Genomic DNA, 22,944 nt, shown 5'->3' with positions numbered 1-22,944 from the left:
GGAGCAAGACAAATCTACATATTGTAGTATGACTTAAGACAACAATTGGAAATCTGGTCTTTCCTGCAGACATGTAAACTTTGGCACAAATGTAAGTTATGTTGTACCAGTGAAGGAGAGAGGACTAAAACTCGAAATATCTTCCTCTATTCAGGAAATTTAGGAGCAAAAGTAAAAAATTATATACTTTTACGTCACTCCTTAAAACGATTCAGAACGTACAAGGTACTTCTTGTAAATATGCAAACTTGAAGTTCAATAGAAATGAAAGACATACACTACAAGAAAACACCCCAAAACTCCGAATTTCTCTCTCCAAAGTATGAGATTAACTTAAAAATCAAGGGCAAAATCACATATTAACATTACCTATAAATAACTTGTGAAGGCGATTATTAACTCTAAAGATGAAAACTCTCATACCTGAGTCAGTCAGAAATACTAATTCAAACATATACAATAGGATTATTACCTAAGCACTGAATATGAAATTGCACATAATAATAAGTATTTGGTGTAAGTAAACATAAAACATAAAAAAATAACTTTACCAGTTATGAAACTAATAACATGGGAAGTACGCTGATAAACTGCATACTGGATTCCTTAGTTGTAACTGAATACGAATAAATTGCTGAGTTGTCACTGAATATGAATAAAAATTTATAAGATTTTCCTGTAAGCGAGAAAATCTGTAACTTTACAGAGGAAAATAAGGATTAAATATTCATCATTATTACTATTTAATATACTAACTAATGGTCTGCTGTTCTAGGTACTAAGTAAATAACTGTCAATTCTTTTAGAAAGAAATGATATTCCACCAAAAACATAATTGTAAAAGATAGAACCAAGCTTTTGTACACCTTGTCTCAAAAAGGTTGAGCGCATTCTTTATTGGTGTTTTGAAGCAAAATTTTCTAAGTCCAACTTCGGGTGTCTTCGGAAAATAGTAAACCAGGTTCGAACCTCCAAGCCAGCCTTTGCAATCGGGAAAAAGTTTGCAGATGTGTTTTTCTTCTTTTAAATATAATAAGACTTGTTATCAAGTGTTGAAAAAAAGCAACATTGATTGAAATACTTAATGATACAATATTTCGAAACCTTGTATTAATGTCATCACATGCTTGTTTGTCATTTAGCTCTCCATACGCAATGGAACATTTAGATACGTTAAAGAATCTTTCCATATGTAAAAGAATGCTCAAAGTTAAGATATAGAACATAATTATAGCCTGAGTACTAAACTAAAAGTCAAAGTAGAACAGAAACAGCGTTTGTAGTGGATATGAATGTCATAATTTTCTTGAGAACCGTTATACATCGCTAGAAGCTTGTTTCCAGAAGTCTTTGTGTTAGCTCATTGGTAAGCTGTCGGATTTCTAGTTATAAAGTTGCGAGTTCGATCCTCATCTGAGTCAATATTTTTTTTAAAATTATATTTTGCGCAATGCATGAAAAATTATATAAAATAATTACATTAAAATACATGAGTTATATATATATATATATATATATATATATATATATATATATATATATATATATATATATATATATATATAACATAATCATTGCAGAACATAGTAATTATTATGTTTAAAATATAACATCCGAAATAGGTAGGTGTTCACAGTAGGTCGGTATTATATATGTGAATGTAAAATACAAGATAAGAAACTCGTTCAATACCAATAAATAAATCATGTAGTGTATTTATTTGTATTTGTCATATAGAGGGTAATTCTCAACATTCATAATACAGCATGTCATGTATGTTCTTGAAAAATTATTTGATGCATAAACAGAGGGTGTAAACAGAGAATCCAGAGTCGCAACGCTCGCAGAAAATTCATGAACCCGAAAGGTCACGTGAGCAGTCTGGAATTGTCCTTATGAAGCATGCCACAGCAGAAAGTCTTTACATAGATTTTCAATTCAAATCCTGATATGATGCCTTGAGTCACTCTCTCTCGCTCGCTCGCTCACTCTCTATTTATACAGAATATAAAAGTGTATGTATGTGTGTGTTTCAACATAATTCTGATATGTCTAGAGCAATTTTAACTATATTTCTTACAGTCTGGAAAAGAGTACTGTCGGGATATACATCAAAAATGCTAAGAACGGGTCGATATTAGTATCGAATCCATAGTTTCGTGGTCGCTTAGGTGAATAGTTCTACTTTCAAGTCCAATTAAGCTCCCATTAGCACCCAGGGTGGTTACGTAGCGACATAAAAATATCGAAATCAACCGATATTAGAATCGAATCGTAAGTTTTCAGCGCCGCTAACAGTGCCGCATTTCCCATTAGTCCACATTAGTCCACATTTCACATTAGTCCCATTGCCTAGAGGGCAACATATTTGCAGAGTGCAAAGTTTAAAACTTGAATAATTTTTCCCCCTATGAAAAAGTTAAAAATCAAGAGCAAATATACTATTTCATGAAGAATCCTCTTTTACTATTCTAATATGTTTAATAATAGCGTAAGAAATCTAAAAAATAATTCAGAACATGTTTCACGTTTGTTATTTTTTGTTACGTAGTTGTAGCTGTAGCATGTAGTGAGTGATATTTAACTGTAATAAATTCACTAATTAAGCATATTTTAATTAAGTTTTATTATTAAGTTACGGATGAAGGGGCGGAGAAATATGTAGTTATTGGTGGCGCCGAGCTTTTCTACATTTTACTTTCAAGATCTTCATTTTTTGTGTGTGTGTGTGTGTGTGTGTCATTTGTTTCTATTGACAAAAGTTTAGTCACTTTTGGATTTTCATAGAATAGTAGGAGTTGGATTTTGGGATGCAGCCTGTGAGCTTCTAGAGGAGCTAACTGCTTGAAAAAAATTTTTTGAATCACCTGTAACATATGAAATAAGGATATGTATTATAAAAAATTGAAAGTAACTATGTCTGCGTAACCATCACGGTCAAATTGCAAAGTCAAATGAAATGACGTTTGGTATACGCGTATAATCAGGCCCCAATCCCAACTCGGAAGTTATCATACGCGTATCACTTTCATTATAATGCATATCCTTAGGGGAAGTAGAAGTCCGAATTTTTGCGAAAAATTGAGTATCTCACAAGCCGTTCAACTGACTGTGAGAGCTGAAATTCAGCATATAACTCTTCATTTAAAATAAACAGAATATGTCCTGGCATTTTTTAAAAATTGTCTTTTATGAGCGGGGGGGGGGGATTTTCTATATATTGGAAATTGGTAGTGGGTTGGTTTGTAAAAATAATCGAAAACGATTGATATTAGTTGAAAAACAAATTAAGTAATGCAAACTACAGTTCTTCGAATTTTATACCCACTCCTTTCTATTTATAATTGCTGAAGCTGGTGTTTAATATATGGAGCGTTCAGAGCGTAAGGCAATCAAGCCATTAAGTTGAAAGAAAAAATGGCCATAAAATTTGTATTCTAAACTTAATTACATGGGCACAATTAGTACGGCATGCTTAAGTATATAGAAAATTAGTTTTTTTTTTTTTTTTTTTTTTTTTTTTTTTTTTTTTACGTTGGTCTACTTTTCCTTGATTTGAGACTTTCAAATTTCACCCTATTTTCTACTGAAATGTGTCTGTAAGGCAATAAAGAAATAATTATATATGATGAATTTAAATTCATTTTAATTCGGAAGATGAGAAACACTTTGCCATTATATATCGTAAAGGTCAGATCCACCAGTATTGTAACAGAGAGGTGCTTGAGCCATTGAAGGTAGAAATCCAAACTCCGATAAGTGATAATTTCACAGTCTTGTTTTATTACAAGTGTAACCTCTTTAGTCAATGGAGAGGAGGACATGGATCATGGGTCAGAGTTGATGTCGATGGGTTTTGGTGGGTCGGAGTTGGTCGCAATGGTTCAGAGTGGTTCATAGTTTGTGGTGGGTCAGAGTGGATCACGATGGATGATGGGTCAGAGTGGGCCAATGGGTCATTTGGGATCAAATTTTCATTGCCCTACACCATCTCTGGTTAAAATTGTACTAAAGACAAGAGGCACCGAAGATGCATGTCGGCTATTATGCTCAAATTTTGCACATAGATAGTACCCCACCAGAAAGCAATAAATCTGAAACGGTTCACGGTATCACCTCCTAGAACTCGAGATGTAGGAGTTTGTCTGATTGGTTAAATTAAGACGTCAGTGATTTATCCTTCAACAAACAAGCTTTTTAAGATCGTTTCCGTGGTGAAGTCAGAAGAACACGTGCCTAGTAATCGTAATATTGATAATTCGGGTCCACCCCGGGGTATTTTTTTGACTCACCTAAATATAAACAAATCACACATATAGGCATTTTAACATATTTTGGGAGAGTAATTTTGTGATTCGTTGGCGTTTTATCACGTCTCTGCCGCTGGTAGTAAAGTTTTCAAAATGGAACTGGGGCCACCGCGTATCGTCGCTGTGGGGCCACCAGTTTTTGGCGAGAGGTCAATAGTTGACCATGTGTAGTCCACCGACGCTTACAACTTAGGGTAATGAACGATGTCTTTGCCTTGTAGACTTCATGACTACCGAAGTCGGCAGTCAACTAGCTTTTAGTATTCCTTTACTAACCGTTTATCGTTCATGTTTGTACACGGTGTTGCCATAATAATAATAATAATAATAATAATAATAATAATAATAATAATAATAATAATAATAATAATAATAATAATAATAATAATAATAATAATAACAATAATAATAATAATAATAATAATAATAATAATAATAATTATTATTATTATTATTATTATTAATAGTAGTATAATTGATAATAGAATAATTATATTGTCTATGTATTGTCTAGGTAGGACTACACACAGGATTTGGCTCGTTTTGGTTTGACTTGACTCTAATCCGATCGAGTTGGAGGATATTTTTCGCACCGAGTCCTAGAGTAGACCTCAAAGATGTCTGTTTCGAGTCGAGTCGAGTTTCAAAGAAAAGTCGCTCGTGCCCATCCCTACTAATGAGAGCTTAATCGGAGTTAAGCGAAATCGAAAGTCACACTATTTATCTAAGCGACCCCGAAAACTATGAATTCGACACTAATATCGATCATTTTCTAGCAATCTTTTATATGTATCCCCCTCCCATTCACCATTGATAACCCGACAGCACTCTTTTTCAGACTATAAGAAATGTGGTTAAAATTACTCTAGGCCAGTGTTTCTCAATCTAATTCCTATCACGATCCCCTTTTATCACATCCTCTTGCCAGCGACCTTTTTATAATTTGTGTTTTATAATAAGCTTGTGTGGGATTTTTAACATACCTATTTCCATAATAGTAGAATCCATTTCTTGTTTATGGTGAACAGTGCCGTGGCATGGAAAATCAGCGCCAGATGCGACAGTATACGACGATGTCTTCGTATGAGTGAGGTCGACAGACTAGCTGCGAAGCGCCACCATGATTAGCACGAAGCTCAATAAAATTTCCAAAAGTAAACCCTGTCTTTCCTTGATTTTGAGCACATTTTATTACGTTTTTCCTTCTATTTTATACATGTGCACATGCACTTTTCTAACATGAGTAACACACTTCCTCCGAAATTTGTGGCCCCTTTTTTCGGCGCCCGGCACTGACAGTGGATACAGTAACTGTAATATCTATATTACCAACGACGAAGGTGCTGGTTCAAGATGGATGTTAAACTCCTTCATTGAAGAGGCCATTAACGTATCTGACCTAAGCTCACAATTTCTTAACCAAATAATAGAATGATCATGCAACAAGTCTTTGCAACTGGTTTTCTGTAACGAAGACTTGGACAAGTTCTGCCTTATGAGGAGAGAAGAATTTCCTGGTCTGGTATCTGCTGCTTTAAAAGTAATAATTCCATCTGCTATATCGTACCTGTGCGAAAGTGTTTTTTTTTTCATGGTAAACATTAAAACAAAGACAAGAAATCGCTTATCAGTTGAAAATGGCTTGATTATGTTCGTCACGAAGATTGAACCGGGCATTGCTGCACTACTGAAATTACAGCATGCTTAGGTATCTCATTAGGTTTCAATTTTAATTGTATTGCAGTGTGCAGGTTTTGTTGCATGTGTATTTTTCTAGTGTTTCTATATACAATTCTCATTAGTTTCATATCATACCCCTTTCATTTAAATTCATTTTTAAACAACTCTGCACCCTTTGAAAATGTTCAGTAGACTTATTTTTTATTGTTCTTTACAGTATGTAAAAAAATAAAATTATGCCTATCAGAACAAAATTCAAAATAATATTTAAAAATAATTTCCGGTATTAGATTCTAATTATATTTATCTCTTCCGCTTATCTTCGCGACTCCCTAGGGGCCGCGACTCCCAGGTTGAGAAACCCTGCTGTAGGCATACATGAGTTATGTTGGAACATACATACATACACTTTTATATGTATAAATACAGATAAGAGAGGGTTAAGAGAGAGCGATTAAGGTATTACCGCTCACTTTACTTTTGCGATTCGTGAATTTCTTACGTGACAGTTTGGGGCTAGCTAGTTTTTTGTCTTGAACCACGATCCAATTTTCGATATGCTCTACTTAAATGTTGTAATGCGAATATTGAGATATTACCTGCGTATGAAAATAGCTGCAAATAAATACATTACATAACTTATTTATTGTTATTACACAATTTTCTTAATTTGTATTTAATATTCACATATAACATACCGACGTTCTGTCAATACCTCAGATATATTTTAAAGATAAGAATTACTTATGTCGTGAAATGTTATAAATATATATATTCAACTGATATATATACAACTGATGATATGAATATATATATATTCAACTGATATATACAACTGATGAATTGTAATGTAACTATTTTACATAATTTTCATGCATTGAGGAAAGTAGAATATCATAAAAGAATCTCACCTGAACGGGTATCGAATTCACGATTTAAACGCTCGGGAGTGTACCACTGAGCTAACATGACCGCTTTTCGGAAGCTGCTTCTGAAATATAACTGAGCTCATACGTAAATGCTCTTTTCCGTATGGAAATCACAATGACGAAACGAGAGTGTGAATGCATAGTTTCGAAATATTGTATCATTAAGTATTTCAATCAATGTTACTTTTTTTCTACACTTAGGGCCTAATACCATTTCAACATGTCGTATTATAATTAACAGAAGGAAAATCATATCTGTACATTTTTTCCCGATTGTTAAGGTTGGCTTGGAGGTTCGAACCAGCAGCTTTAGCTTACTGTTTTCCGAAGATAACCGAAGTTGGACTTCGAAAGTGTTCGTCTCAAAACTGCTATCATCATATCGCTCAATCTGTTTGGTATATGGTATATGTTTTTATACGTGTAAAGTAAGTATAACAATTCATTCTTTAAACAGCTTTTCGTATGTATTAATATTCCTTTATAAAAACTGTTTTTAATACGGCGCACTGTATTATTATTACGGCACACCATTTTCAGATTTCTTTCGCGAGTCGTTGACCAAGTCGTTTCCCACAATAGGCGTGTCGTGCAAGTAACCAATCACACGTCAGGTACTAGCTTTTACCTATTGGTTCCTGCTCACAGCTCAGAACATTGGTAACTATGGATAGACGTACAGCAGTAATTACTTTATGGGAGTTGGAAGGCTATTCTGCAACGGCAGCTAGCAGACAAGTAGGTGTCCCGGCCTCTACAGGAAGGCGATGGATTCGGAAATATGGTGCTACAGGTCAGGCTGGTAATTTACGATCTCTTTGGTCGTCCGCATGTGTCAACCGAAGCCGAAGATGCGAGATTAGTAAACGAAGCCCGGTTAGACCCACTAAGGACGTCTAGACAGCTAAGGGAAGCTTCTCTCTTTTCTGGTAGTAAGCATACAGTTCTGCGAAGGCTTCGTCATGCTGGTTTACGTGATCGTGTTGCTACTGTGAAGGAAAAACTCTCAAACGACCACAAAATTTACCGTCTCGCGTTTGCACAGGCGAATATCGGTCGCAATTGAGAAAACGTAGTTTTCTCAGATGAATCCATATTCACATCAAATGAGAGACGCCGTTTTGTGTATCGTCCGAGAAGCACCCGATATGAACCTCGATATGTGGTTGCTTGCAATCGCAGTGGCCATGTATCTATTTCATGGTGGGGTTGGATTTCCAGTCGCGGAGCAGAACAGCTTCACAGAATTGAAGGACATCTGGACAGTGCTCAGTACTTAGACATTATGAGTAATATCATGGTGCCATCTGTACGAGTATTTCAGCCTGATGGTGTAATTCAGTTCCAGCAAGACCAGTCGCCAACACATACTTCCCGTTCGGTTCAGGAATGGTTCGCAGTGCAGCCTGAGATTAATTTAATTGACTGGCCGTCTTGTGGAGCAGACCTCAATCCCATGGAAAATATGTGGGCAGAAGTGAAGCGTACTCTAAGGGACAGTTGGCCTGAGGCAGATCCACCAACATCTCATGATGACCTGTGGCATCTTGTTTCCGAAGCATGGCTGGAGGTAGGGGAAGGAAATAGATTTGTCACCCATTTCATAGATTCCATGCTCAGAAGAATGGGGCGTGTAATAAATTCAGAAGGGTCTTGGACACAATATTAATGTCCCCGCCTTAACTCCCGAAAACAGCCCTTTTCAGGGCTACCTAAATGCTTCTGAAAATATTTCTAGAAGTAAACCACTCCTTGTATCCGATTTCTGTGCAATTCTACTGACAAAAAAATGATAATTCGCTGCATCCCTTGACCTCAAGACCTCTCCATTGACAAGCCCGTACTCTACCAGTGAGCTAACATGAACACGCAAACCCAAACTGAAGAAACACGACTTTCAATTTCTGATATTCGAAGACAATGATGCTCATATACTTTGCAAATGTTGTATTCAACTTGGGATATTCCGCAACACACACACACACACACACAAAACAAAGCGAAAAAGAGAGAGAGAGAGAGAGAGAGAGAGAGAGAGATGAATATATAAAAGCATATTCAACGTATTCGAATGAGACTCTAAGTAACCACATTCCGTTCTAAAGAGAATTTGTGTTTCTTCCCGTGACAGTAAGGGGATCGGGAAAAGTTATATGTCTTGAAGCAGGATCCGACTTTGGATATTCTGTTTATACACTTTCTATATCCGTAGAAATATACTGTATTTCACGAATGTAAATGACATGCTGTAATGAGAATATTGAGAAGACATCTGTATGACAAATAGCTGCAAATAAATACACTACATAATTTATTTATTGCTATTAAACGATTTTCCTAACTTGTATTTAACATTCTCATATATAATAACGACCTACTGTGAAAATTATCTCAGATGTTATATTTTGAACATAATAGTTACTATGTTCTGTAATGATTATGCTATATATATACAACTCATGTATTTTAATGTAATTATTTTATATAAATTTTCATTCATTGCGGGAAATATAATTGCATAAAAAATCATTGACGCAGATGAGGATCGAACTCATAATCTCAAGATTTGAAATCCGACGGTTTACCAGTGAGCTAACACAAGGACTTTTGGAACTATGCTTCTAGCGATATATAACGGTTTTCAAGATAATTATGACATTCATATCCATTACAAACGCTGTTTCTGTTCTACTTTGACTTTTAGTTTAGTACTCAGGTGATAATTATATTCTATGTCTTAACTTTGAGCATTCTTTTACATATGGGAACATTCGTTTACGTATCTAAATGTTCCATTACGTATGGAGAGCTAAATGATAAACAAGCATGTGATGACATTAATACAAGGTTTCGAAATATTGTATCATTAAGTATTTCAATCAATGTTGCTTTCTTTTCTACACTTGGTAACATGTCTTATTATATTTAAAAGAAGAAAAACATATCTGCGAACTTCTTCCCGATTGCAAAGGTTGGCTTGGAGGTTCGAACCTGGTTCACTATTTTCCGAAGATACCCGAAGTTGGACTTAGAAAATTTTTGCCTCAAAACACCAATAAAGAATGCGCTCAACCTTTTTGAGACAAGGTGTACATGTATCAGTTTATTGCGCTAGAAAAAATAATAGAGATTTGAAATGATACTAAGTTCTACTGAAATTCGGAAATCGGAATATGAAATTTAGAACTTTAGTGCTGAGAAGAACTTGCCAGGCAAAAGTCTCTCGAAGGGATACTCTATAAAACTTGTTCTCAACACTAAGGCTGCAAATTTAATTTTCCAGCTTTCGAGTTTCCATAGAAGTTGACATGGTTTCAGAATACTTATATACAGACTTCCAATTTTGTCGAAGATAATATAAGGAGTGATTTGAACTACGGCAAATTTCCAAATTAATTTTGTAAATATTAAGAAAAAGTCTAAAATGGCGCCGTGTTCTATGGAAATCTGAAAGTCGTAACATTAAATTTGCAACCTTAGTGCTGAAAACAAGTTCTACATACAATTGCACGAGAGAGTTGGTTTCGCAAGTTCTTCTCAACACAAAAGTTGCAAATTTCATATTGCGAATTTCAGTAGAACTTGGCATCGTTTCAGAACTTTCTGGTCCAACAAAGTGATAAATGTACTATTCTCTTTTCTACATTTATGTTCTATTTTTCACATTTATGTTTCTGGTTATACACCAAACATATATTTTTTTTAAGTACTCAATGCTTGGCTCTTCTACCTTAGACGTTATTTAGAGTTAACACATTTTTATCATTGGTGTTTCTATAGCATTAATGTTTTTTTTAAAAAATAATTTTAGGCAACTCTATTTTCAAGTTATTTGTGTTTACAGTAATTCCATATATAACAGAAGTTATTTTATTCTAGGGTCAAAGTCAGGCGTGTTACATGCCAAATAATCACACGGATATTCCAGATTTCGTGGATGTAGTGAAGTCTGTTAACGATCTTGGAAGTAATTATTGGGTAATATACAGAGGTTTTACTAATATGTTTCCTTTATCTTTGACATTAGATTTTTCTATTAGTAAACTAGAATTCTGAACAGTGAATTCTATAGCAAGACTATCCATGGCTTTGGATTGATTATTTTAACAAAAGAAACACTGACCAAAGCTTGAAATCCAGTGTATTTTAATTATAATATGTAACGGTTTCGGGTATCTAACATATGCTTCTTCAGACACTATCAGAAGAAGAATATGTTAGATATCCGAAACCGTTACATATTATAATTTAAAATACAGTGGGTTTTAAACTAGGCCAGTGCTTCTTTTGTTAAAGTGAATTCTATTTGTTTAAAAAATATATACTTATGTATCACTGAAACTAAAAATAGCCTAATCAGTAATAAACAAGTTCTGAACTTGTTTACTGTTTCTTTAAGAAAGATATAGTCTTATCTGGAACATTGTCTAGAAACAAACGAGATTATACCCTGTAGGTAGTAATTTGATTGTGCGAGGGTAGTTTATTTCATTAGCTATATCGAACACAGATTTTGATGTAATAACCTTCAAATTCAGATAAGTACGTTCAGATTCAGGTGCTAGGTTACCGAGAGAAATCTTTTAATATCGATTTTTGGATATATGTGTAAATCGGGAATTGTGCCAATGAGTAAATACGAAGAAAGATTAGTGTAATTTAACTTTACAATTATGTTATTTAGGACCAGCTCTACGATTCTGTGTGTTTCCTATAAAATTAGTCCCGTAATACCAGAGTTGGATATATATGTTTTACCACCGTATTATAGCAACATTAAATATAAATATTCTGTAGTTCTGTCGGAAACTTTTCTTACATTTGAACTATAAATTATATTTAAGTATATGACTCGACCAAGTCATCATGTTTAAAGATAGGTGGGTATGGTATGAAGATCTACAAATGGGAGCAAAAAGCATAAAATGAAAGTTTGAATTGACGTTAATTCTTTGCATAATTTGGTACAATTTTCTGGTTTGATCGTGTAATGAGGTAACTTTCATATTTACGTATTGATTTTGTTCATACGGCTTAGGCAACAAAATAATAAAAAAAAATACAATTAAGGAAAAAAGAAATAAAATATAGGAAAGTATCTACGAATCAAAGGAGTTTTTTTTCCTTTTTTTTGCAAATAATAATTTGCGTTAACAAACACGTCTAAAATATTACCTTACACTCCTCTAACAATGCAGGATCCGTATAGGGAATATTTGGAGGATTCTGTAATTTAACTTTACAATTATGTTATTTAGGACCAGCTCTACGATTCTGTGTGTTTCCTATAAAATTAGTCCCGTAATACCAGAGTTGGATATATATGTTTTACCACCGTATGATAGCAACATTAAATATAAATATTCTGTAGTTCTGTCGGAAACTTTCTTACATTTGAACTATAAATTATATTTAAGTATATGACTCGACCAAGTCATCATGTTTAAAGATAGGTGGGTATGGTATGAAGATCTACAAATGGGAGCAAAAAGCATAAAATGAAAGTTTGAATTGACGTTAATTCTTTGCATAATTTGGTACAATTTTCTGGTTTGATCGTGTAATGAGGTAACTTTCATATTTACGTATTGATTTTGTTCATACGGCTTAGGCAACAAAATAATAAAAAAAAATACAATTAAGGAAAAAAGAAATAAAATATAGGAAAGTATCTACGAATCAAAGGAGTTTTTTTTCTTTTTTTTGCAAATAATAATTTGCGTTAACAAACACGTCTAAAATATTACCTTACACTCCTCTAACAATGCAGGATCCGTATAGGGAATATTTGGAGGATTCTGTAATGCCACTTTCCAACAGCGTAGCCATTATTTTATAAGTGCATATACGAAGCATAGGAGGTCACTGTAATCCAGCTGAACACCATATATAGACAAAATGTGATTTGATATTTTCTCTAAGTTCTTACCTCCGTTCTTCTGCCCCACCCACTAACGCACATTTTTTTTACTAACATGTCTAATATTTTGTGCAGAAAAATTTGTGTTCATTTTCGCGTAAAACAAAAAATGTACGCTTCATAATTACAAGGAAATCAAATTTGAAATTGACTGAGGCCAGGAAAATGATATCTAGCCTGACCACTTGGCCAGGTTGTAGATAAATAACTCAAACCTACTGAAAGTTTAGTTCAAAAATGTGCGTTCATTTCCACATGAAACAAAAAAAGTGTGCAATAATTCCAAGGAAATCAAATTTAAAATTGGGTGTGAGCCAGGAAAATGCTATCTGGAAAATGTGCATTCATTTTTACAGAAAAAGAATAGTGTCAATAATTTCGCAGATATAGGTGGTTAAAGAGTTGCCCCTTTACAGGCAACCAGCATTCCGCCAGCTCACGCAGTCAACACAGAAATTAAACATATCGGGAAGTTTAGTACAAGAAATGTGCGTTCATTTCCACATTAAAGAAACAAACAAACAAACAAAAAAAAAAAAAAAAAACTACGCCAACACTTTCGAAGATATTGACTTTCAAAGAATCAGTCCTCTGTAGGCAACCCACATGATTCTCAGTCAACACAGAAAATGAAATTATCGGAGAATTTTGTATAAATGTAAGTTCATTTCAACATAAAAAATGAACTTATAAATTGCAAGGAAATAACATTTAAAATTAGGTGGAGTCAGGAAAGCAGTATTTAGCCCGCCCACTTTCTAGGTCACAGATAAATAACTCAAACCTACTGAGAATTAAGTGTCCCCATCGTATGAACCCACTTTCAAACAACCAAAGTGAATAGAAAAGTATTGTCTGTGTTTAGTGCATTGATCGGGATGTTGTGAACTGCTGATAACTGATCAGGCTATTAATGCAACTATGTATTCGCAGCAACCGGAATATGTACATGAAAGTTGAGAACTATGAACCCATTGCTTTCTGAAACACAGAGGTGTTCTTCTGCTTCAAAGTTACTTGAAACCGCATGCTTCATTATCTGAGTTGGTTGAGAAATTGTTATCTATTCTCGTATTCACAAGGCATTCGAATATTGGATTTCCATTTACACCATTTTTTAAACAGTCATATTTACGGGGACAACGATTCTGTACTTAGGGAGAGGTGACCCACGCACTGTCTTCTTTGGTTCACGGTTCGCTGAACTTTTTACTGTAGGATTCATAACAACCTTGCCAAGCACTGACGAGATATTATTGCTTTTGACGGTCAATATTTCATACTCTTCAATAATGTCTTATTTCACATAAGAACCCTGTTCTTGATAGAGTCAAAATCCGATTTAACTTTCTTTGAATTTAATACTTTTGTGTAAAATCTTAAGATGAATCTTACATATATAAAAATAATACCTGCTAGTAACTTCAGCAAATAATTTGGGCACATTTTAAAGTTTGTACAATTAAGTTTAAGAAGCATTAATGATAAAAATATATATTAAAGTGTTTCTACATTGAAGAATATAATTAATACATTAGCGCTATATTTTCTATTAAACTTTATCCTTAGGTAAAGCTAAACGCACAGTACCAGCAAGTAGGAAAAAGAAGGATTCCAGTGGAGAAAACAGTAAAAATTCCTGTGTCATGCTCGTTACTTATATGGCCAGTCGCTCTTGTATTTTTTCCGACACTTTGGTTTCTAATGGATTATTGGCTGATGCTATGGCAAGTAACATTTTAATTGTTATTATTATTTGGTTACTGTCAATATCTTTGAAAATTTTGAATTGACTGAAATTGAGCTAATATTTTTCGGATCCCGCGAGATCTGCATCTCACATTGCCTCGCTGAAACTGGCGTTAAACCCCAATGTAACTAATCAATCATGGGTTTTATCTCAAACTTAGCTCCTATAAAGTGATGTATTCTGGAAATGCCACTTGATTCTCCTGCTAGGAAAGACAACTACAACACTCCACTCAGGTGAACTTCCCCTTAGACTTAAATGATAGTCTACACAACTACTTTAAGCTTTCCAGTAAATATTCCTTTATTAACTTACTTCTTTTTTCATGCACATAGGATATCATATAGTAATTTCATCTCCCCGAATTATAAGCAACTTAGTTGAATCATTCACACAGGATCGACATAATCTACAAGTCAAATACTAAATGTCATCCTCATCTTAACATCTCAACAAAATTTGTTTGGACAGTATTATACTCATTTCCCTCTGCTAAGGCAAGTGTATACTTGTGTGGCACTTGTAGCTAAGTCTACATAGTAACCTACTACTCCTAGCACCTCTTCCACTTCTGCATGTTCTAAAACCAGATACATATGAACAAAGGTATCAATAGCTCCAAATTCCAAAATACTTTTATTTACACACACATAACTAATTAATTCTTCCTAATTCTTCTTTTCTAATGTCTTTCAGTAACTACCTTTGTTCTTCAAGTATTCTACTTCCTGTTCCAAAATCTTTAGTTTCTTGATCAGAGCAGCAAGAATCTTGCCGTTATTTAATTCCTTGCGTTGTACCTCCGAAGTATTATGTGATTGATTTTCCTACTGGTTCCTGCCTCCCTTACTTTCTACCCCAGATTGTGATTAAGTTTCTGTGCGGCTGCTTTTAAAATTCAATGTAGTCACGCATAATTTTGTTGTTCTCGTTTAGGTTATGGAGAAACTTACTCTTGAAATGAGCATAAGGTTTGACCAGCTTTTGGTTCTGAGATAAGTATACTACTTTCTGAGTCTAGCAGTAGGGAATATTTTTCATATGTCGTATTACACGCCTAATTCCTCTCTTCTTCATTATATAGGATACAAAATCCTCTAGATGTCTGCTTTTCTTCGTCAGATTTTTCTATATTTACTCATTCAGTTTCCAACTGTACTAAATCATCCAAATATTCCAAATGTTGCCCTTACACGACCTGGTGTCCTGGAAATGTCTCTCGATTCTTATGTTAGAAAAGGTCAGCTGCAAAGTAAACTTGGCGTTGTCCGAAATCACAATTTTTAGTTACTTGGTTACAAACGAGTAAAATACTTATGAAGGAAATTGATTTTAAGCTTACATGATTTACAAATCGGTCTCTCATAATTTATGATATGCAAAGGACATGGCATAATATTTTCTCTACAGATGATAATAATGTTGTATTCTCATGTTCCAGAAACGTAACATTTCCAACAAGAGTGCCAGTACGGTATTGAGTTGGTTCAATATTCTTTATTGACTCTTTAAATATTTTCGTGCTTTTCTGAAATCGAACATAACTAATGGTTTAGTATGTTTTTTAGAAAGTTTTAGAATAGTTGCAAGGGAAATGCTGCGTACCCTTACACGTTCCAGTCGTAATCTCATGAAGTTGACCACACTGTACAACTTTAGACGCATAATGATCATTGTAAATTTCAGAGTAAAGCTATTTACGAAGCGGTATGGACTTCCCAAAATTTCTTCTGCTAAGTAAGTTTACGAACGCAGGATTACAATAATATGAATGATGTTGGAGCTTCGTTTGTGTACAAAAGAAACTCCACCCTCATTTTAATAACTCTTACAGGAAGATTATATATAATTCGATAAAAAAAATTCGTTTTATTTTTTCGTTCACTTATTCCATAGTCGTATGGCCTCTAATTCTAAACATTTTGGGATACAGACCTCTTTTGTAATGCTTCAAGTAGTTCGGTACACTAAAACGACTACATTAATAAAACAAAAGCCCAATAACAGAAGCTGTTCTCTATATGAGGAATGATAACAATGGTTTGAATATGACTTGCATTTCCTAGTTTCTTAAGGGAAAATATAACTTTCGTCTAGAAATAAATTATAGTGTTTCAAGCCATTTTATTTAAAGCTCTGGTTCTCAAGCAGGTTGTTGATAATTCACTAAGATTCCACTGAATGAATGCTGTGTGAATGATCAGCGTCCCCCACAATTATTTCCATTGTATTAGATTGGTATGAATGAAATGTCTGTCCGTGGTGCGTCATTTTCGAAGACCCAAAAATGAAAAGCACAATACCTGGTCAATCGAAATAGTTGATGTCTGCAACCACACACTTTGCCATCCCTCAGGCAACAACTGGATTCTATGGTGAAAGCACTCAAGACTCTGCGATGCAAATAAGTCAATATTGCATCCAAATAAATTGCTTAATTGCATATTGCACCACACAACTATCAGGCATAATCTTTCGTACCAAGAATTGACCATGACACCAGAAGAAGTAGTTATCGGTGACAGATATGACAGTTTCTTACTGTAATTTATGGAGAATATGCACCGTTGAGCGTCATGTGGGCAATTTGTCATCCAAGATGAGTACAACATGTCTTTCAACTATTGTTGGATGTTTGCAGATAAGTTTGTAGTACATTTCATGGATCTCAGCACTTACCATCTGCAATAATGATTTCACCTTTCTTAGGGAGCTCATCCGAACATGACGTTAGTCGATACCCACGGGACTCATTTTGCAATGCTATGTAACCGGTACAAAATTTGACAAACCAACAGCAACTGATGTACTCATTTTCTACTTGGGGCTCTAATGCACTGTTAACGCTTTTGCGGTTTCCTGTGCAGAATATTAAGTTTGAATTCGTGAAGAAGAATTACTTGGAATTGCATGTTTTCCATGATGCACTTTCATACGACCCTGTTCAACGCACAACCCACTGCACGACCGCAACAACGCACTGCCTGCTGTCTGCATAGGTAGACCAGCTTCTTTGCTGGTCTTGTGACATTAGACGCTGAGTTTGTGACATTATGCGCATGATCTTAGCTTACCGCTATCTTATGTTACTGAGATGAGTTTCCCACCAGATGCCAAAGCGGGTATTTCTTTGACACCAACCTAATATGACATCTTATTTTATATTCAAAGTGTAAGAATTGTTCGGAAATCATTTAATATAATTGGTACTGGAAATAGGTACATGTAATCTACTGGCGTTCCATGTGAAATGAGTTTGAAGCTATTGATACAGTATTGATATTTATAAAAATATGTTAAAATGTAAGAAAACATTTGGAAAATAGCATGAGATGATATTTAGGCTTTTGGATAAGCTATTTATATGCACAATATTCCACTATATTAGAAAGAAACCACTTAATTTGTGAAATTAGTGGAATAAATTAGGAAACTAATTATGTCATCTTATACATAAGATATAAAACATAAACGTCTTTTCATTGTCCATAAGTTATGTAAATAGGACGATTGCTCAATATGATGTTTCTAAGTATTTACTTACCTAAAGTCTGAAATCTAAAATTGCAATCTAAGTGGATAATTTTGTATGATTAACGTCATGAAGCCGAGAGCAAGACTCGCGCAGTTTCCATCCCAATTTACAGGTATTCCAAATCAATTTTATTGTATATTAGAAAATCTAATAAATATCGAATTTCAGTACAGTATGTTGTAGAAGGAATTCCAGATGAAGATATTAGGCTGTATTTTTTAAATTTTGGTTTTCTGATTTGTTTTGATACTATTCGTGTTTGCAGGCTTTGGAACGAAAAGGAAAAGACAAGATATCACAGAGAAGGAAATTCATATGATTTTCCAATATTTTCTGGTCTGTTCGGAGGCGTGTTATTGTCATCACTTTTTGGAACAGGAATTGCTTTCTACGCTCTTTTCAAAGAAACTAGGAAACTTCAAAAATATATTGTATCAACGATTTTTAAACTGCCACTTTGGAAATTAGGTAAGGAAATTCAATATTAGTTAGAATAATGAGAAATAGTACTTTTTTGTTGCGTTTTAGTTGCTCGTACGTACAAAACTCCTTTGTTTCATAACATTCTATAAATAATAAGTTAATCAAACATAACGTTCCTTAATTTGAATCCATTTCTACATACGATAATACGATACATAGAATAAAGGGTATTTTAATTCCATTGGACTACTGCTAAACCTTTAAATATTCATAACATTTAGTTGATTGAATAATCATTTTTTACACTGAGAAAAAATTGTAGGTGGCGTACTTAAAAAGATAGGTTACATGTGTAATTCCTGTAGTTTTTGGACTTAATGTACAGCAGACGTATAACTGAAAACGCATGTTTTATAATACTTTCTGTATAAGTGTTCCATCTATACGTACTTTCCGTATGAAACAATGTAGGCGGTCAGGATCTCACATACAAATGGACGTATATAACATATAGCTGAGGAAGGTAACATAAGTATATGCATGTGATATACGAAAAACTGTTAGATGTCAGACTTCCTGCAACGGCATGATGTAACATCTAAGGGCAGTCCCTATGTACTGATTTCTATTGTAAGCCATAGGATTCCGTATATTTGTACAATATACCGCTGTCTGGAGAACGGATTTTTCTGTGTGTGCACAAATATATATACGAAATAGATAAAATAAAATAATGTTTAAAGAAATCTGGTATTCACGTTACTTGCAAAGCGTTTTTACCACTTCAAATTCTAGAAAATATTAGATTACATAACCATGAACTTGTAACAAAGCTTAGGAAGAAACGAGAAGATACAATCTTCTTTTGAGTACATTCTACCTTGGATAAGAACACAAAACTTTTTAAATGATGTGCAGACTTTATTTAAGCATAGCGTAAATGGTGTTTGTTGATATATCCGTTGTATTATCAAGAACTAAGGCAAATACTTTTGTATTTTTGCTGATTGCAGGTAAATTGTGGAGTTTTTCGAAGAATGATATATATATTATTAAATATCATGTCCCCGTTGCCATGGTTGAGCTTGTTATGGTAAGTTTATTTTCACTAGTTTTAGCCAAATAACTTAGATAATTAATGATAAATTCATATCTACATCTTGGACGTGAACTTCAATTCTTTGAAAAATCATTTCAGATCATCTTTTACTGTTGCATGTTTCGGATGTTCTATAAAGCTAAGGAAGAAAAGAAGAAAAACAGATTCTTTGAAAGCAACTTCTCCAAAAGTATACAGGATACGGTGCTAAAAGCTTATTGTTTTTATATTTATTGTCATCGAATGTACGAACGGACTAGCACCATTATGCATTCCAATTCATATTCTATATTGCAAGAAATTCGGTAATCAGTCCAGGCGGGTTTATAGACATATGAAAGCTCTTTGACTATGCGACTGTTCTGGGAAGCTTGCAGGAAATTTACGATAATTGAAGATAGATTGACGGTAGTTGTAAAGAGAAAAAGAGGGAATTGATAGGACGCGTCTTTGTTCGTTCCATTTCTTGGTAGTCGCTTCCAATTAACATATTGAATGTGGCTGCTTCTATAATAAACGCACAACATGGCCACTTTTGGTGTTTCGCTATTTACAGATAACATGTATATTTCACTTATTTTCTGTAAGTGACGACCTTATCTCCATCTATCACCACAAATAGGAGAGAGGGAATAGAATACAGAATGTCTTAGAGTTTTGTAAGCAACTACTACGTCAAAATTACGTAGTTCAAATCATAATATACATGGGATTTAGATATATATTTATTAAATGTGATATTTTTATATATTGCAGAAGTAACTTTGCTATATATTATTTATAAAATAAAAAGTAATAGGTAGATAGTAATTAATTACTGCATTAGAAGTGCTTACACTTCAATTCATAATAGTTCTATTTTAAAGTAATTAGTTGATTTTCTGCTAATATTTGCACTTTTCAATTGAACTGGTGGTGATTAGGATTAGGGATTAGATTTCTGGGGTTTTGGCATTTATGACCATGGTAACCCGTCGCGTTTGCGGGATGATGTCCTTCAGCGAGCACACGATCAGAGAAAAGGGAAGGAAGAAAGCGGCCTGGGACCCATATGTGAGGTACCACCCTGGCATGTGCCTGGCGTGAATGAGGAAAAACCAGCAAAACCTCATTCAGAATGGCTGGCCTGAAAAAGCTGTTTACACTTTTTCGATCGAGTGCCCCCAATGGGGAATCGAACCCAGGACCGCACCGAGATGGTGGTTAACATACGAAGTTTTATTGTCTTTTATATGTCTTATTGTGATATGAGAAAAAATCAGATAAGAGCATGGCATGTATTTTTCTATATTTCAGCATATATTCCTTATTATATCGTATCTTGCTTTAATTTGTGCCTGTAATTACTGGATGATTATTCCATCCTTATGCATGGTGGGTCTGATAAGACTTTGTCGATTTTGTTCTTCAACAATTGTATCCTTCCGAAGATTAGAAACCACAAGTACGTAAGTAAGTTTAAATTTTATTAAAATTAAACTATTTTATATTACAAATCGTTTTCGAATGCTTCTTTTCGAAAATTAAATAATCAGTAAGAAAGTGAAGTTTTCTTGGTACTTTCGAGCAAAATATGAGTCAAGGAAGTCTTGAAAGAAAAACGAATTGAAGATTTTAGCTGATTTATACGTTTTATGATCACTGCATGTTAAGAGATTGGTGTCAGGTATTCTGATACTTTCGATATGTACAGAGACTTACAAGACGTACGTTAATGATATCAAAACTAAATTTTAGACTTTTATGTAATTCTTGTGTAGTTATCTTTTGTATAATTCTTGTATGGGACTCTTGTGTAACTATCGTATTCGTAATTATTCGTAATTCTCATTGTAACTATTATCTACACTGTAAAATTAGGGTTGCTTGCTGAAGAGCATTGGCGTCTCTGGCATGTAAAATTTGGGGGGGACATCAAAGGAAATGATCTAACTGCTAGTATCTCAGCGGAATTTAGATCATGTCACTTCAAAATATTGGGGGGACGCGTCCCCCCGTCCCCCCGCCAGAGACGCCCATGCTGAAGAGTAATTGGAAACGGCGATTTCCTCGAAAACGGCTCTAATGATTTTCATCGGACATCTTAAGTAAACGTTTATTTATCAGTCATGTTCCATGAAACTATTCGTTTTCTCTGGTAATTAGGAATGGATAGTGAAAGGATCTAGGATAACGGTATTCTTTATTTGGACGGATATAGTAATCCGTGAATATCAAAGTTTTCATTATTTTAATTGAGTATTGTCACTGATTGCTATTAATGAATTAGTTACAATTATTTGCTGTGCAATTTAAACATAAATTCAAACCAGATTAACTTTATGAAATAATTTTAAAATTAAATTATACACCAGAAAATCCCCATTCATTGTTAACTAGTCAAACTACTATCTAGGTACACGTTCGGAAGTTGAGCAATATTTCTTGTCGTCTATCTTTAGCTAGGTGAGTTTAGCAGACAAAATAGGTACTTTTAATTTAGATTTGGAATTCTTCGCGCTTTCAAAACGTGAAATCATTAGAATTCAAAAGCACTACGAATTATGAAATATATGTGAGTCTATGACACTTTTCATGTAAGAAAAAATGCTTTAGAAGGTATTCAAGAACCTAAATAAACTACGGTACCAAATATCATGATCCTAATGAATTTTATCAAAGCTGGCTTCGTAAATCTGATATGTTCATATGTTCACTGTAAGGTTCAAGTCGAGATACTTTATTCGGTTTTCAGTCGAGTGTCTCTTGCGTTACCTTCTTGGTTTTTCACCAGACTTAATGTTGAATCTTGTATTATACCAGATTCTATCCGATAATCTTCCTCTAATGCTTCCTAGTAGTTCAAACATTCTTGGGATGTTAAACGTCATCTGTTTTAAAAACACTTTTACGTCCAATATGCAAATTTTCTAAAAGCTCTTTGAAATTTCCGTCATGTAAAAAAAAAAAAAAAAAAAAACTCTATATTCTAAAAGTAAAAGCTGAATCTGAATTAAGATCACATATAAGTTTATTAATAACAATACAATTGTGCTCATTAACTCTGTAATTTGTATTAAAGTAATCACTACCTTAATATCACATATTCAATTTATTCTACAAGAAAGCATATGATGAAAGCAGCTTCAAAAGTTTGAAAAGATTTGTTCATCAGTGTCCTTATCACGTTAGGGAAATTAGTAATTTTGATGACTTGTTAGGCATAAGAACAATCTGTGCGATCATTGAGAAGCAATGCTTCATGACCAGCATCCTATTCTTATGAAGCACAAGCTTGAAAGGTGTTTTGTGTACTTCT

At 34.1% G+C, this 22,944-nt stretch overlaps 2 protein-coding genes across 2 annotated transcripts in view; both read left to right on the top strand.

Moving 5' to 3' along the window:
* The window catches only part of LOC145692489 (ATP-binding cassette sub-family C member 4-like), a 149,097-nt gene extending 130,654 nt beyond the window's left edge, over positions 1-18,443 (top strand). Inside the window, exons 13-15 of the mRNA XM_081767798.1 lie at positions 10,799-10,897; positions 14,409-14,570; positions 18,390-18,443. Of these exons, the coding sequence (XP_081623924.1) occupies positions 10,799-10,897; positions 14,409-14,570; positions 18,390-18,443 (315 nt within the window). The remainder of the gene's footprint in view (positions 1-10,798; positions 10,898-14,408; positions 14,571-18,389) is intronic.
* LOC145693459 (ATP-binding cassette sub-family C member 4-like) overlaps positions 18,395-22,944 on the top strand; it is a 46,548-nt gene continuing 41,998 nt past the window's right edge. Inside the window, exons 1-3 of the mRNA XM_081769468.1 lie at positions 18,395-18,592; positions 19,561-19,640; positions 20,943-21,090. Of these exons, the coding sequence (XP_081625594.1) occupies positions 19,623-19,640; positions 20,943-21,090 (166 nt within the window). The 5' untranslated portion in view covers positions 18,395-18,592; positions 19,561-19,622. The remainder of the gene's footprint in view (positions 18,593-19,560; positions 19,641-20,942; positions 21,091-22,944) is intronic.

Source organism: Thermobia domestica, chromosome 8 (assembly GCF_964235325.1).
Source record: "Thermobia domestica chromosome 8, izTheDome1.hap1.1, whole genome shotgun sequence".
NCBI classification, from domain to species: Eukaryota; Metazoa; Arthropoda; class Insecta; order Zygentoma; family Lepismatidae; genus Thermobia; species Thermobia domestica.
Note: the sequence above shows the minus strand (reverse complement) of the source record. Positions and strands in the feature narration are given on the sequence as shown.